The sequence below is a fragment of the Gymnoscopelus braueri genome, assembly GCF_963280865.1.
Source record: "Gymnoscopelus braueri genome assembly, chromosome: 3".
NCBI lineage: Eukaryota > Metazoa > Chordata > Actinopteri > Myctophiformes > Myctophidae > Gymnoscopelus > Gymnoscopelus braueri.
Window position 1 is genome coordinate 7,940,713 of NC_137612.1, and position 16,259 is coordinate 7,956,971.

General features: G+C 42.8%; 1 protein-coding gene across 1 annotated transcript in view; it reads left to right on the plus strand.

Moving 5' to 3' along the window:
• srgap3 (SLIT-ROBO Rho GTPase activating protein 3) overlaps positions 1-16,259 on the plus strand; it is a gene marked incomplete at its 3' end in the record, with an annotated part of 151,414 nt that overhangs the window by 85,553 nt on the left and 49,602 nt on the right. Inside the window, exons 5-6 of the mRNA XM_080423383.1 lie at positions 4,011-4,196; positions 11,193-11,321. Of these exons, the coding sequence (XP_080279509.1) occupies positions 4,011-4,196; positions 11,193-11,321 (315 nt within the window). The remainder of the gene's footprint in view (positions 1-4,010; positions 4,197-11,192; positions 11,322-16,259) is intronic.

Sequence of the window (16,259 nt, forward strand, 5' to 3'; positions counted from 1 at the left end):
TACTTTACACCACTGGTTAAGCCCAGTATACTTCATTGTACGATGAATAGTGAATATAATAGCCAATCGACAACCTCAGAACATGTCAACATACGATGTGTTGTGAGCTTGTAAGATCTGCTATTTTTGCTATTTGTTTGGTGGTACAGTCACTGGAAATAATTGGCCTTTTTTTTCTCCCTAGGGTCTTGTAACCCTGAGCCATTTGCATCCTTAGGATGCTGCATGGCCTGGGTTATATATTCCTAGAGATAAAAGAAACCCTGCTGCTTTAAATGCAGTTCCAAGGGAACATTAACCACCGGAAACCTGGGGTTGGAGGGGAAAACAAACAAACTAGCATTTATGCTGGCTGTGTAACATCCTGAGGTGTTCATACGGGTAGACGGTCTGTGAATGCACTCTAGCTTCCAGGCGTTTCAGGCATTTAAAGACACTGGTCATCACCAGTGGTGTGAAGTAACTAAGTACATTTACTCAAGTACTGGACTTAAGTACAGTTTTGAGGATTTATTTTTACTTTACTGGAGTATTTCCAATTGTCAGTACTTTTACTCCACTACATCTCAGAGGCAAATATTGTCATTTTTACTCAACTATAATTGTTTGAAAACTTGAGTTACTAGTTTCTTTGTAGATTTTGATTATTATTACAAAACATGCATTAACCACTTCAGCCCTATATACATTTCGGCCATTTAAAAATAGCCGATCTACAAGCTCACAAGGCGACGCCTTGAGAGCTTGTAGATCTGCTATTTTCAAAAGATTTTTTTGAAAACTTGGGAAAACTTGGGACATTCTGCATAACGAGTACTTTTCCTTTTGGTACATAGAATATATTTTGATGCCAATACTTTTGTACTTTTACTCAAGTACATTTTTAATTCCAGACTTTTACTTGTAACGGAGTACTTCTACATTGCAGTATTGATACTTTTACTTAAGTAAAACATTTGAGTACTTTTTCCACCACTGCACTCTAGCTTGCAAGCGTCTCATCAGGCATTTAAAGACACTGGTCACATCTGGGCTTTGTTTTTAACGGCCATTAAGAACGGGGGGCTGCCGATGGCCCGTCCGTTGGGAAAGGCTCGAACCCGCACACACACACACACACACACACACACACACACACACACACACACACACACACACACACACACACACACACACACACACACACACACACACACACACACACACACACACACACACGCACACAGTGGGGACAGCTGCTGTCCTGGATGCCTCTGCCCTACATTTGGAAGTAACGGCCTTGTTTCTCCGAGCACCTGGGAGGAGGTGTTAAACAGGAAGCAGCAGGGAGCTGGTGTCTCTTGTCTTTGTACAGACAAACTGTTGTTGGTACAATACGTGTCTAACGAGGCCTTTCCAGGTCTTTATGTCGCCCACGTTTTGTCTGCCCTCTGCACCCTAGGGTGGGTTTCAGAGTCAATGTGTGATTGACTAGAGAGGAAAATAAATCCACAGTATAGCGGATGTGGAGAACAATGTTGTCACTCTGCCACACAAAAAAGGGTCTGGAAGGGGCGAAAGCCTTGGGTGATGAACCCGTTCCCCGGTATGGAAGCCAACAGTGCCTTTGTGAGAGTATGGGACATGGGATGGGATGATATGAAAATTACATGCGATTAACGATATTATTACGATAATCAAAATATGCTTAAAACTTAAAATGTCCCTTTTGAATCCCCAGCATCCCTATTCTATGGGGAACGTTCGCCAAAAATAGCCGATCTGCAAGCTCACAACGCTTTGCGTTGCACGCGTTTTTGGTGAATTGAAGTGAAGTAAGAGCGTACCAAATGCGCTCTACACTGCAGGCCCGCTCTATATTGTGAGGTTGTAGATCTGCTACGAAATATTTATATGGCTGAAGTGGTTTGTGTGTTTTGTAATAATAATCAAAATCTGCGGAGTAGAAGTAAAAGTATTGAACATTGAAAATACTGAAGAAAGTAAAAAATACCTCAAAATTGTACGTAAGTACAGTACTTGAGTACATGTACTTAGTTACTTTTACATGTGTGTAAAAAATACACCTGCCTGTGTGATACTCTTGATGGGGTTAGGCCAAAAAAATTCAAAGAATAATTTCCATACGACGGAAGTAGGGGAAAGGATATCTTGATACATGTTTACATGCCGACTGTTTTGTGAGAGAGATATCTTCCAGCAGTTAGAGTTTATTTGCCTGCAGGGAGAGGCTTGGTTAATATCCTCTCCTGGTCCCAGCAGTGGCCCACCCATACATATTCATGGCAGGCTGTGCTCCTGATAGGAATACTAATGATGTGCACCTGACATTTGGCTGGGTGCTCACTCTTCTACATCGTTAGTCACCCAGTCAGTGCATGTCTGCTGCAAGCAGAAGGGTTTCTTCTTTCTTTCTCACCTTTTCAGGATTTCAAAGTAAATTATATAAAGGAGAATGAGACAGTTTTTTCAGAAAACATATGTTTTCTGAAAAAAGTATGTATGTGGTTGAGTAAAAGTACAAGAGTATTGGCACCAAAATATACTTAAAGTACCAAAAGTAAAAGTACTAAAATGTTTGAAAATACATTCAAACATTCAGCAATGCGACGCGTTGTGAGCTTGTAGATCTGCTATTTTCAAATAGCCTATGTATAAAATAGGGCTAAAGTGGTTAATGTATGTTTTATAATATAATAATGTATATCTGCAAAGTAACTAGTAACTAAAGTTTTCAAATAATTGTATTGGAGTAAAAGTACAATATTTGCCTCTGGAATAGAGTGGAGTAGAAATAAGATTACTGCAAACTGGAAATACTCCAGTAAAGTAAAAATACCAAAAAATGTTACTTAAGTACACTACTTGTGTAAATGTACTTAGTTACTTTCCACCTCTGCATTTGGCTGGGTGCTCACTCTTCTACATCATTAGTCAGTCAGTGCATGTCTGCTGGAAACAGAAGGGGTTCTTCTTTCTTTCTCACCTTTTCAGGATTTCAAAGAAACTATAAAGGAGAATGAGTCGAAACATTAGATAAGACAGTTTGCAAATAGTACAGAGGTACGATTCTTACAATGATTGTTAAAAGGATAACACAAAAAGCCCTAGGGGCTTGTTTCCATTGTGGTCCTGTGTATTCAGTTCATCAAGGTACTCGAACCAATTAAGGGGCTAGCATCCGGCATGTAAATAGAGTGTGACAGTTCATATGAATGGTCGTAGTAGTCTCGCTATTTCACCGCTGTTTCAACCCTCCTGGTTGCAGAAGCAATTAGGCTCAATTAGGCATGCATGCGCACTTGGCCACGCATGCGCAGTAACGTCGAAAACTCCGGCCGTAGAGTTAAACAGAGTTTCGGAAAAAGGCTATTAAACGGCTCGAATTTGGGTAAAGTGAAAAACGGGCGTGGGTGTTCCGTGCACATGCTGATGGTCAATGGCTGTGTGCAAATACAGATCAATTGCTCCAGGCACTGAGGAGAACCGGGCAGAAGAGATTTCGGGGACGCGCGCACTCACAGAGCTTTGTAGAATTATAAGGATGATGATTGTCATAAATACTATATGCTTCCAGTCTCTAGTCTTCTTTCAAACATGATATATGTTTTGGTAAATTATGGTCCCATTTATTTTATAAAGTAGGGTATGTTTCCAGGGTTTCTACTGGTTCTACTGGAGTGAAGGTTGCAGCCAATAGCATTCATTTACCATTAGCATTTCGAGACTGGATATAGAAAGATGGCGGATTTGAAATAGCTGAAAAATAGGCTTCATTTAGGCTACGGTCTGTAGAAACCAGGGGCGTAGCGCTGTCCATATTTTTGGACGGTCTATGACTGGAACGCACTCCCATTATATGCTTTGTTTACATCTGAAGAATGTTTGCTGGTGATTCTCGTGGGTTATCTTTTTCAACTCACATCTTTGTTTACATCTCTCTCCCTCTCTCTCTCTCTCTCCCTCTCCCTCCCTCTCTCTCTCCCTCTCCCTCCCTCTCTCTCCTGCAGGTGATGAAGACGTACCACATGTACCACACGGAGAGCATCAGCGCCGAGGGCAAGCTGAAGGATGCCGAGAAGCAGGAGGAGAAGCAGTTCAGCAAGTCTGGCGACCTCAATGTCAGCCTGCTGCGGCACGAGGACCGTCCCCAGAGACGCAGCTCTGTCAGGAAGATCGAGAAGATGAAGGAGAAGGTGGGTCTATAGGGCCTATATCTATAGTCCAGCACAGCTCTCTGAGTTTAGCTCATGTAAAGGCCGACCGGTAGAGCCATGGATAGCCGTGGGGTAGTGAAGAGGGGGGAGAGAGGTTGGGGTAAAGGTTTGTTCCGAGCTGCAGTACGAGCTGGCTCCAGTGTTGCCAGATTCTGTGAGTGAAACAGGTGACCAGGTCTATGAAAACAAGCCCAACAGAACCACTTGAGCCCCATTACATCAGCTATTTTCAAAAAGAATCTTGAAAGCATAAGCCCAAATAAGCAACTACACTTCAGAAACAAGCTCAAGCCCTTTAGCATTGGCTTCAAGACCTGGTATAATGGTAGCAAGGCGGAGGCTTGTAGATGTGGTCACAGTGCTTATTATGTGTGAGCAGTGAGCACACACTCACTCAGACAGAGAGGGACAGAGAGGGACAGAGAGGGACAGAGAGGGACAGAGAGGGACAGAGAGGGACAGAGAGGGACAGAGAGGAACAGAGAGGGACAGAGAGGGACAGAGGGACAGAGAGGGACAGAGAGGGACAGAGAGGGACAGAGAGGAACAGAGAGGAACAGAGAGGGACAGAGAGGGACAGAGAGGGACAGAGGGACAGAGGGACAGAGGGACAGAGGGACAGAGGGACAGAGAGGGACAGAGAGGGACAGAGGGACAGAGAGGGACAGAGAGGGACAGAGGGACAGAGGGACAGAGGGACAGAGAGGGACAGAGAGGGACAGAGGGACAGAGGGACAGAGAGGGACAGAGGGACAGAGAGGGACAGAGGGACAGAGGGACAGAGGGACAGAGAGGGACAGAGGGACAGAGAGACAGAGAGAGACAGAGAGGGACAGAGAGGGACAGAGGGACAGAGGGACAGAGAGGGACAGAGAGGGACAGAGGGACAGAGAGGGACAGAGGGACAGAGGGACAGAGAGACAGAGGGACAGAGAGGGACAGAGAGGGACAGAGAGGGACAGAGAGGGACAGAGGGACAGAGAGGGACAGAGGGACAGAGGGACAGAGGGACAGAGAGGGACAGAGAGGGACAGAGGGACAGAGAGGGACAGAGAGGGACAGAGAGGGACAGAGAGGGACAGAGGGACAGAGAGGGACAGAGGGACAGAGGGACAGAGAGGGACAGAGGGACAGAGGGACAGAGAGGGACAGAGAGGGACAGAGGGACAGAGAGGGACAGAGGGACAGAGGGACAGAGAGGGACAGAGAGGGACAGAGGGACAGAGAGGGACAGAGAGGGACAGAGAGGGACAGAGGGACAGAGAGGGACAGAGAGGGACAGAGAGGGACAGAGGGACAGAGAGGGACAGAGAGGGACAGAGAGGGACAGAGAGGGACAGAGAGGGACAGAGAAGGACAGAGGGACAGAGAGGGACAGAGAGGGACAGAGGGACAGAGGGACAGAGGGACACAGAGGGACACAGAGGGACAGAGAGGGACAGAGGGACAGAGGGACAGAGAGGGACAGAGGGACAGAGAGGGACAGAGGGACAGAGAGACAGAGGGACAGAGAGGGACAGAGAGGGACAGAGGGACAGAGGGACAGAGAGGGACAGAGGGACAGAGGGACAGAGAGGGACAGAGAGGGACAGAGGGACAGAGAGGGACAGAGGGGGACAGAGGGACAGAGAGGGACAGAGGGACAGAGGGGGACAGAGAGGGACAGAGGGACAGAGGGACAGAGAGGGACAGAGGGACAGAGAGGGACAGAGGGACAGAGGGACAGAGAGGGACACAGAGGGACACAGAGGGACAGAGGGAGACACACCCTCAGGGCAAACTGCAGCATTTCAGGTCAGTGACCGAGCTGTGTGGTTCGTCTGGTTCCAGTTCACAATTCTAATTCATGTTAATCCTCTCTCTCAATTATCCCCCCCCCCCCACCCCCCTCTATCCAGCACAGCCAAGGTTCCTGCTGTACTTCAGATACAGTGGTGGAAAGTAACTAAGTGCATTTGCCAAGTACTGTACTTCTACTCCACTACGTCTCGGAGGCAAATATTGTACTTGGTACAATTATTTGAAAACTTTAGTTACTAGTTACTTTGCAGTTATAAATACATACATTAACCACTTTAGCCTTTTTTTTTATACCTATAGGCTATTTAGTCGAGGACCTGGCTAAGATATGTATGCACTTAATTTAGGAGAGAATATCTCAACTGTTTTTGGCTAATATGACCCCAGGGAACAACTTAGGAACTATGAGAAATTCTCTATCCGGGGCGAAATACCCGAAAATGACCACGCTCTTTTTAAAATGACCACGCTCTTTTTAAAATGACCACACTTCCAACATGGCACTATCTTCTAAACCGTTGGAGCTACAGATTTTCTGAAGTGCTCAAAATGTTCAGAATACTCATGTTTGGGAAACCCGTGCCCGAGCCAGCAACCCTACAGATCATCATAGTGGCCAAATCCAATATGGCCGCCACCTGAAAAGGGTTTTGTCTATAACTTTTGAACCAGATGAGCTATGAATGCAAACTTGGTGTCTAAATCATGTTTTTTGACAATTAGAAACATGTTGGAACGCTTATCTTTATGGCTGGGTGTGGCTGGACCTCTATTTTGCATATTTAAAAGATGGCGACTATCTGACAATTAGTTTTACTTTTTTACATTTTTGCAAACTTCTATTCTATTTTATACTTTTTGAGCATTCAAAACACATTAGAATGCTCATATTATTGATATTATTGGAGCCATCTAGAGCACTCTGATTTGCTTATTGCAAATATGGTCTATATCAAAAATGTTATGTAACATGAAGTTTCATCTAGATTTGAGTTGTTGGAATGAGTTAAGATCAAACTGAAGAAAAGAAACAACCTGTGTACAGATGAAACAATAGAATATGATTTGAACCCAAATTATACAGCAACAGCCAGTACAGTATATGCAGAGCAATGCTCAGTAGCCTATACATTGAATAATATCATACTAGTCAAAGGTGCATAGAATTTTAACAATATTATGTTTAAATTAGAATCACAGATTGTTTTTGTTCTAATCATACAACTTCTATATCGAGGTGCAACGGACTCCAGCTTCGCATAATTTTCTTTATGTCCACTACATGACTTTTGAAGCCACGGTGGAGGAGGATGGTGCAAGCTTTACTGGCATCTGCAAGATGGGTCCAGTAAGGTTCCCAAGTCTTAGTCATGGAGTCTCAATACCAGCCCAACGTACTGAAATCTGGGATGTAATGGCCTTTTGACATGCTGAATGTATGTATCAGTTCTGTTGCTGTTGTAACACCAAGACAATTATGTACAATGTACAATAATACAGATTGTTCAAATTCTATACATCCAATGATAGGATTACATTTATGCTGTGCATTGTTGCACATACTGCACTAGCTGTAGCTGTATAATTAGGAATGAGTTCTACTCTAAATCATTCTATTGTTTCAATAAAATTACATCTGTAAGATACATTGGTTGTTTCATAACATAGTGGCCATATACAGTATGTGATATGCACATTAGAGTCCTCTAGATAGATTAAATCATTAAGATAAGCATTCCAACATGTTTCTAATGGTAAAAAAAACATGATTTAGACACCAAGTTTGCATTTGTAGCTCATCTGGTTCAAACATAGCCAAAACCTTTTTCAGGTGGTGGCCATATTGGATTTGGCCACTATGATGATCCCACACTTTTCTATTTTTCACTAAACATGAGTATTGTGAACATTTTGAGCACCTCAGAAAATCTGTAGCTCCAACGGTTTAGAAGATAGAGCCATGTTTGAAGTAGCGGTCATTTTAAAAGGGGCGTGGTCTAGGGCTTTCACCAACTAGTCGACTAGTCGACTAGTCGACTAGTATAACCACTAGTCGACTCTGTTAGTACTAGTCGAATAGTTTTTTTTAAAATTTGTTTTAATGCCATAGTAATGGCCCGTCTTACTATTATTATTATCCTCCTGACTTTATTTTTTATCAAAAGGGGGTCAAAAGTATGCCCAATAAAAGCCTATTATTGGGCAATGGGGATCCTTGGAGACGCTGCTGTGGTGCTGTGCTGCTGTGCCAGAAGCGCTTCCCTTAAAACGCCATAAAAATAAGGGCAGGAGGATAATAATAATAGTAATATAGTAGTAGGATGGCATTAAAACAATGCCCCCCCCTAAAAAAAAATGTTAATTTCGACTAGTCGACTAGTCGTTGACTAATTGGTCAAAACAGTCGACTCACACAAATCATTAGTTGTGAATGCCCTAGCGTGGTCATTTCCGAGTATTTCGCCCCGGATAGAGAATTTCTCATAGTTCCTAAATTGTTCCTTGGGGTCATATTAGCCAAGAACAGTTGAGATAATCTCTCCTAAATTAAGTGCATACATATTTTAGCCAGGTCCTAGACTAATTTGAAAATAGCAGATCTACAAGCTCACAACGTGTCGCATCGCGTTGTGAGCTTGTAGATCGGCTATTTTCAAACATTTTAGTACTTTTACTTTTGGTAAGTACATTTTGAATTCCGGACTTTTACTTGTAACAGAGTACATCTACAGTGCAGTGTTGATACTTTTACTTAAGTAATTTATTTATTTTTTACTTTTTCCACCACTGTAATCAGATACACACATGTACTGTATGTTGCTAAATTTCATTTTTGGGGGATTTTCACCAGGAAGTTCCTCATGCAAATTAGGCCCCTTTTATCCGTCAGGCACAGAGAAAACCAAGACAAAAGAGAGAGCGTCAGACTCGGCGACAGGTCCTCAGGCTGCCATCCAAAGAGACGTCGCTTGGCATGAGATGAGAATGGAGCACTATTTATAACGGCAGCTACGGATGTTCATTTTCTCCTCCATGCTGCCGTGTGACCTGATTTTTTTTTAGGCTGTAGAAGCAGCCATAATATTACTCCACATACCGTACCTTCCAATAAGCTTAAAGAAGGGGAGGAGGAAGCAGCAATGAAGAAAATAATCCCTTTTTATTCTGACCCTACTGCGGAAATTAGCATCATAATGCCCGGTGTGAAATTGGAAATAAATTGCTCATGTGTGTGTGTAGTGTGTTGTGAAATAGCAGAAATGAAATTCTGTACAAATGGCTTTAACATTACGCACATAACATTACTTTGATGTGCCTCCACCAACTTCAAACCAGCTTTGTATCCCTCTGAATCAGTCTCACCATCAATGACACACACACACAGGCACGCACTCTCTCTCTCTCTCTCTCATATATATATAGATAGATAGATATAGTGCTATATACTGTATACTGTGTACTGTATAATACACTGTAAGTAAGAAAGTAACCTCAGGGGCCGATGGTTCCCGAGCCATGTTGCCCACAGGTCAGGAGCCTGTCTCCTGTTTCTGTAGCCTGAGGCAGCGTGATGTGCAAGCACATCCCCCTGAATATGACTCTAGTATGTCAGGGACTTACCCCCCCATTCCAACCCTTCAGGCTGAGTGCAAGGCACTGGGTACCAATTTTATAGTCTCTGGTATGACTGCCGTGGATTGAACCCCCGACCTCCCTGTCCCAGTACAGGGCGGACAGACACTCTAACCACAAGGCCACTGAGTAATACGCTATATCCATATATAATGTACAGTATACACAACTGATGCACGGCTACTCCGGCCCTCAGTTGGATAGCCTTGGAACAATGATGAATGCCGGGCAATAATAACACGAGAAAAACACTTTCATTCAATAAATATGTAGATAATAACATTACTCTTCACAAGGAAATGCCTTTGGCGAGCGAAATGCTAGTCCTGCTGGCTGGGATTTCCTGACAGTGTGGAAAGGGACTCGGCAGAGAACACAGCAGGTGCTGCTGGCTGACGGGCCGCGCCCTTGTCCATATTATATAATCATTCTGTGTACCATCATAGGTCAGCTTTGTTTTGGTTATTTTGTGGCCAGATCAAAAAATATATTGAAATGTCTCAGCGAGCGTCAGTATCTCCCACCAGGAGGTCGCGCATGGTAACGGTTCAGCGCTTTAACGTGCACTTAAACTGTGTATACACACACACACACACACACACACACACACACACACACACACACACACAGTCAAGATGGCGAGATTCTCATGACCTCACTGGAGCGAAACCATCTTTTATAGCCGTTTCATTGTTAACATCTGTGCTCTGCAGCCTGTTGTGCTCAGAACGCTCAGAGACAGAATAGCTCGGAGCGACTGCATGCAGGCCTGTCTGTCTGTCTGTGCCATTTAACATGTTATTATCGCTGCAGCACCTTTAAAGTGCCACGGCTCGGGACTATATTTGCAGTAAAAGAAGACGTGTTCCAAGTCGGCTTTACTCTAGTCTACTGTTACTCAATGGTGGAAAAACTACTCACATGTTTTACTTAAGTAAAAGTATAAATACTGCAATGTAGAAATACTCTGTTACAAGGAAAAGTCCGGAATTTGAAATTGACTTGAGTAAAAGTGCAAAAGTAAAAGTTTCACAAGTTTCCACATTTTTTAAATATAATATAAAACTCTTTTGAAAATAGCAGATCTACAAGCTCTGCGACGCATTGTGAGCTTGTAGATCTGCTATTTTCAAATGGCCAAAATGTATACAGAGCTGAAGTGCTTAATGTATGTTTTGTAATAATAATCAACTAGTATCTAAAGGCGTCAAATAATTGTAGTGGAGTAAAAGTACAATATTTGCCTCCGAGATGTAGTGGAGTAGAAGTAAAAGTACTGAAAATTGGAAATACTCCAGTAAAGTCAAAAATACCTCAAATTGTACTTAGGGTACAGTACTTGAGTAATTGTACTTAGTTACTTTACACCACTGGCAGTATAGAAGACCTGTTCCAAGTCGGCTTTACTCTGTCTACTGTTACTGTTAATGAGGAAAAATGCCCCCAACTCTCACACATTGCTTAATCTTCCCCAACACTGATGGTTTTTCCTTTATCTGCTCTCTCTCTCTTTCTCTCTCTCTATTCTCTCCTTCCCTCCAGAGGCAAGCCAAGTACTCGGAGAACAAGCTGAAATGCACGAAGGCCCGGAACGACTATTTGTTGAACCTGGCAGCAACAAATGCTGTGGTGGCGAAATATTACATACATGATGTCTCCGATATGATTGATGTGAGTATGAGATACAGAGCCACGTGTTTGTTTGCCTCTCGGCTGGGATTTCTGATGTTGGTTTAACGTTGCAAACGCTGTAGACACTCTCACCATCTGTTCCTGTTTTCTTCAGTTTCAGCCTGTTGGCGGCTTGTTTCCAAGATGCTCAGTCGTTGCCACTAAATGTGTTTACCCCATTTTCTCTGTTTCTCTCTACCGCCGGTGGCTGAATGAAGTTGACGTTAACGTAGTGTCTAGTCAGACGGTGTAGTGGTACCACCATCCAGCCAGACAGACAATGCTGCAGGATTTTCTTTCAAATCGTAATAATTCATTTTTAACCCATTACGACCGGGAACGCATCTGTGTGTCATTTTAAGTAGACACATACGTTTTTTTGTTAGGATTTAGAAGACATTTGTAGAATCCCCCAGAAGCAAAGATTTGAGTTACAAATGTTCACTTTAAAAAATATATGTATATTCAAAGATTTGCACAAATTTATATTAACAAATATTTAAAAAAAATAGCAGATCTGCAAGCTCATAGCGCTGCTATTTTTGAATAGCCCAAAGTATAAAATAATGGTTATTAAAATCTAAAATGACAGATGCTTTTCCCGGTGTTAATGGGTTATGGGGACTTTGTGAACATTGGTAGAGGAAACATGTCCTGCTTGCTCTCCTGTTTCTTCTCCTCTTCCTATGTCTGTCCGGTATAGTGGTGGTAACTCTGCGTTGTGGATCTTTGCTGAGACACACGGACCTGGCATTGTGCTCGTCAGTCTGTCACGGTCACCGACTCAGTGCTGTAGAGGGAGGGAGCCAAGGAAAATACACTGTAGTGGCCAGTGGTGGAAAGTAACTAAGTATATTTACTTAAGTACTGTACTTAAGTACAATTTTGAGGTATTTGTACTTTACTTGAGTATTTCCAATTTCCAATACTTTTACTTCTACTCCACTACATCTCGGAGGCAAATATTGTACTTTTACTCCACTACAATTATTTGAAAACTTCAGTTACTAGTTACTTTGCAGATATAAATTATGATATTATAAAACATACATTAACCACTTTAGCCCTGTTTTATACCTAGGCTATTTGAAAATAGCAGATCTACAAGCTCACAACGCGTCGCAGCGCGACGCGTTGTGAGCTTGTAGATCGGCTATTTTCAAATATTTAGTACTTTTACTTTTGATACTTTAAGTACATTTTGATGCCAATACTTTTGTACTTTTACTCGAGTACATTTTTTATTCTGGACTTTTACTTGTAACAGAGTATTTTTATATTGCAGTATTGGTACTTTTACTTAAGTAAAGAATTTGAGTACTTTTTCCACCACTGGTAGTGGCAAGGCAACATGGAAACATGACGCAGGCTTAACTCTCTCTCTCTCTCTGTATCTCTCTGTCTCTTTTCCTCTCCATATTTCCCTCTCTCTCTCTCACACACGCATATGCACACGCACAAACACACACACACACACACACACACACACACACACTCTTTCTCTCCCTCACTCTGTCTCCCTTTTTCATCTGCACCACTGTGGTTAAATACTCCCATACTACTTACATGGGAAATGGGGACGAAACAGTCTTTGTAAACACCGCTAAGGATGCTGCGGGTGTTTTGTGACAAATAAAAACAACTCGGTGTGCATCGGGTTCCTTCCTGCACACAATAGAAGACAATCCCGGTCCCTGTTTGCTTTTATCTACTCAAATGTATGCAGTACTAAGGATAATTCCTTTTAACAGGTCGTTCATGAAAGTCCTTGCGGTCTTGTTTCCAATGAGAACCTGTGAGCAATTAGGGGTCAAGAGTCTTGCTCAGGGACAAATTTCATTTCATCGACACATATGCTGGCCTGGCCTGGAATCGAACCTGGGGCAACCAGGGCCTCTGGCTCCCTAGGCGGGCTCACTAACCACTCAGCTATGGCCGCCCCTATATAGTACTTAGTAGATGAATGCATGAATGCATGAAAAAACCAAGCACTTGAATAAGTCACTATTTTGCATTCAGAATGCTAGATCTACTTAGCTATGCTAGGAAAGACGTGGGTTAAAAGGTCGACTTTGTTTTGCGAACCGTTAATGCTAGAATTAAAGCCAAAGTGGGCCTTTGAGGGTTTATGCAGGCATGAATGAATGTGGCTTAATGCGGTTGGCAGTGAATCCTCAGCCTCAGGTACCGCTCATCCTGCAGACAATACGGTTAAATCCCAGTCCAGACCAACGCACCACAACGCAGCCACTTGCAACAGAATCCTAAAACTGGGGTTTGCAACTTGACACAGCAGACGGGGCTGTCCGTAAACTGGACAGTGACAGACGGTGACAGACACGTCAAGGCGAGGAGCAGAGATAGTTGGCCACAGTGCTTATTATGTGTGAGCACAGACTCACACAGACAGAGACAAGACGCTGCAGTCTGCCTGAATTAACAGTTGGCCGTTTCTATAGCACTTCAACCTGTTATACATTATTGCATATTGTATACTCATCTTGTATAAAAAAATATGAAATAGCTCTCCTTTCCTTTCTCCCATTTGCTTGGTCTATTTTTTAGTTGTCTCTCCTGCGTGCGTGCGGTACAAAAACACAGACTAGCGCTAGATAGAGAGAGCTTACCGCAGCCCAGTTTCTCCACGATATGACGTGTAGCATTCTTTTTGGTGACTTTGTTGGAGTAGCTCTTTAAACTGGTGTTATATAAACATGGTAAAAAAAAAAAGAGGTTGATTAGCGGGTCTTCTTTCTCCTCCATCCAAAACGATGCCATTGGTTGTTTACATCTGTGCACGTGAGTGACTGCCAGTTGGTTTTCTGTGGTGCTGCCATGCCAGAGTGACCAACGTACAGTACAAGCACCAGAGATGCTGCATATGTACAGCAGTGGTGGAACAAGCACTCACATTTTTTACTTAAGTAAAAGTATCAATACTGCTATATAGAAATACTCTGTTACGTAAATGTCCGGAATTCAAAATGTACTTAAAGTACCAAAAGTAAAAGTACTCATGATGCAGAATGTCCCATTTCAAGTTAAAAATGTATAAATATCTTTTGAAAATAGCAGATCTACAAGCTCACAATGCGTCGCATCGCGACGCATTGTGAGCTTGTAGATCGGCTATTTTCAAATGGCCAACGCATTGTGAGCTTGCAGATGGGATATTTTCAAATGGCCAATACTCAAGTAAAGTACAAATACCTCAAAATTGGACTTAAGTACAGTACTTAAGTAAATGTACTTAGTTAACTTACTTTCCACCTCTGGTTAGTTCAATGAATCCCATTGTACACTGCCTAGTAAAACCATAAATATTACATTATGCAAACAAGCAGTGACGTGCTTTTGCCTACATTAACACATTCCATGCCAGAGTTTAATCTCATAATGTACTCACCAGTGCCAGCGTTTTATTGTTGTTTTTTTGTTTTTTTCATGTCGCCACAGACCTCGCTAAATAAGTTAAAAGTGCGCGTTCATTTGGTTCTAAACACACAGTGGATCTGTGAGAAACGGCCAGCGAAAATAGTTTCCAAATCCGTGCCGCCATCTTGAAGATACAGCAGATCAACGCTAAACAGTGATCAGCGAGGAGAAAAACAACAACCGAGAAAATCGAGTTTTAAACAGGATCCCAGACAGGAAGCGGATACGATCGAAAAAACCGGAACACGAATAATTCTGTTTCCGACCGGAAACCGGAAACGGAAATGGATAAAAAAAATTCGGAAAGTGCACCTGGGGCAATTTCAATGGGAATCGGCGGTTCGCGTAGATCTACGCGACTGGCACGCTGCGGCTTTAAATAGGTTCGCGTAGATCTACGCGACTGGCATTCAATGTGTTAAAGGTAGGGTAAGTGATTTGCAATTATTAAAATAATTGCAAAATGGGTCTATGTTCTGATAGTGCTCGTTACTATAGAGTGTCCTGTCCATATAAAGAGTCTCGATGTCTCTCCAGCTCTTTATAAAACAGAAAATGCATTTTCGTTTCAGTTTCAGTTTCATTTCCAATTTTATCCAATCAGGATAGAGAACTCAATCAGGATATAGAATAAACAAGTGAAATTGGAAGTGATGACACTAAGAAATGAGCAGGCAAAATTGGAACTGGAACACTATAAAAATGAAGCTTAAAAATGGGTACTTTCTCCTGATTGGCTGAGATGTTGACACCTACCAGAAAACGTATTTTCTGTTTATTAAAGAGCTGGAGAGACGGGGAGACTCCTGTTACTGAACAAACACTCTATAGCAATGATTACTATCAGAATATAGTGCTTTAACCTTTTAACAAAATACTTTTTGTTTTAACCCAAAAATATCACTTACCCTACCTTTAAGTCAGGTGGAAATGAGATTGACGGTTCCTAAAGTGATCATAGACTAGACTATGACGACTGACTGACAGCCTGGAGGCAGCTTTTTTACACTGAGATCTGACTTCAGAGACCCTGATTTGGTGGCCATCCCACTCCCAACCCCCATGTCAGAGCATAACTTTGATGAGGCCTCTGCTGGCTCCCGGGTCTGGCAGCTGAAAGGGCACGTCATCCCAAATCCCGTTGAGCTGTGGTGAATGGTATTGTGTGAGCCTGACTGACTACTGGGCCTAACCCACAAGCAGTAGGGGAGGAGGACTGTTTTGTCATGTCAGAGCCTTCACCGACCAGACAACAAAACACATCATATCCAACCAGTGCGAAGTCGGCCCTGTCAATCAGCATTTACTCATAAATTTAAATTGAACTTCGGTAGTGTTTATCGATATTGTTTTGGAGATCCGCTGATCCGACCGACTTATCCAATTTAACATGCTCAATTGGTTTTTATTGGACTCCATCAAGATTACATAAAGACTCAAAGACACAACAAACTGCTGGAGCAGTGAGATGTCAGAGGGTACACTTTTACACGCATTATGGTG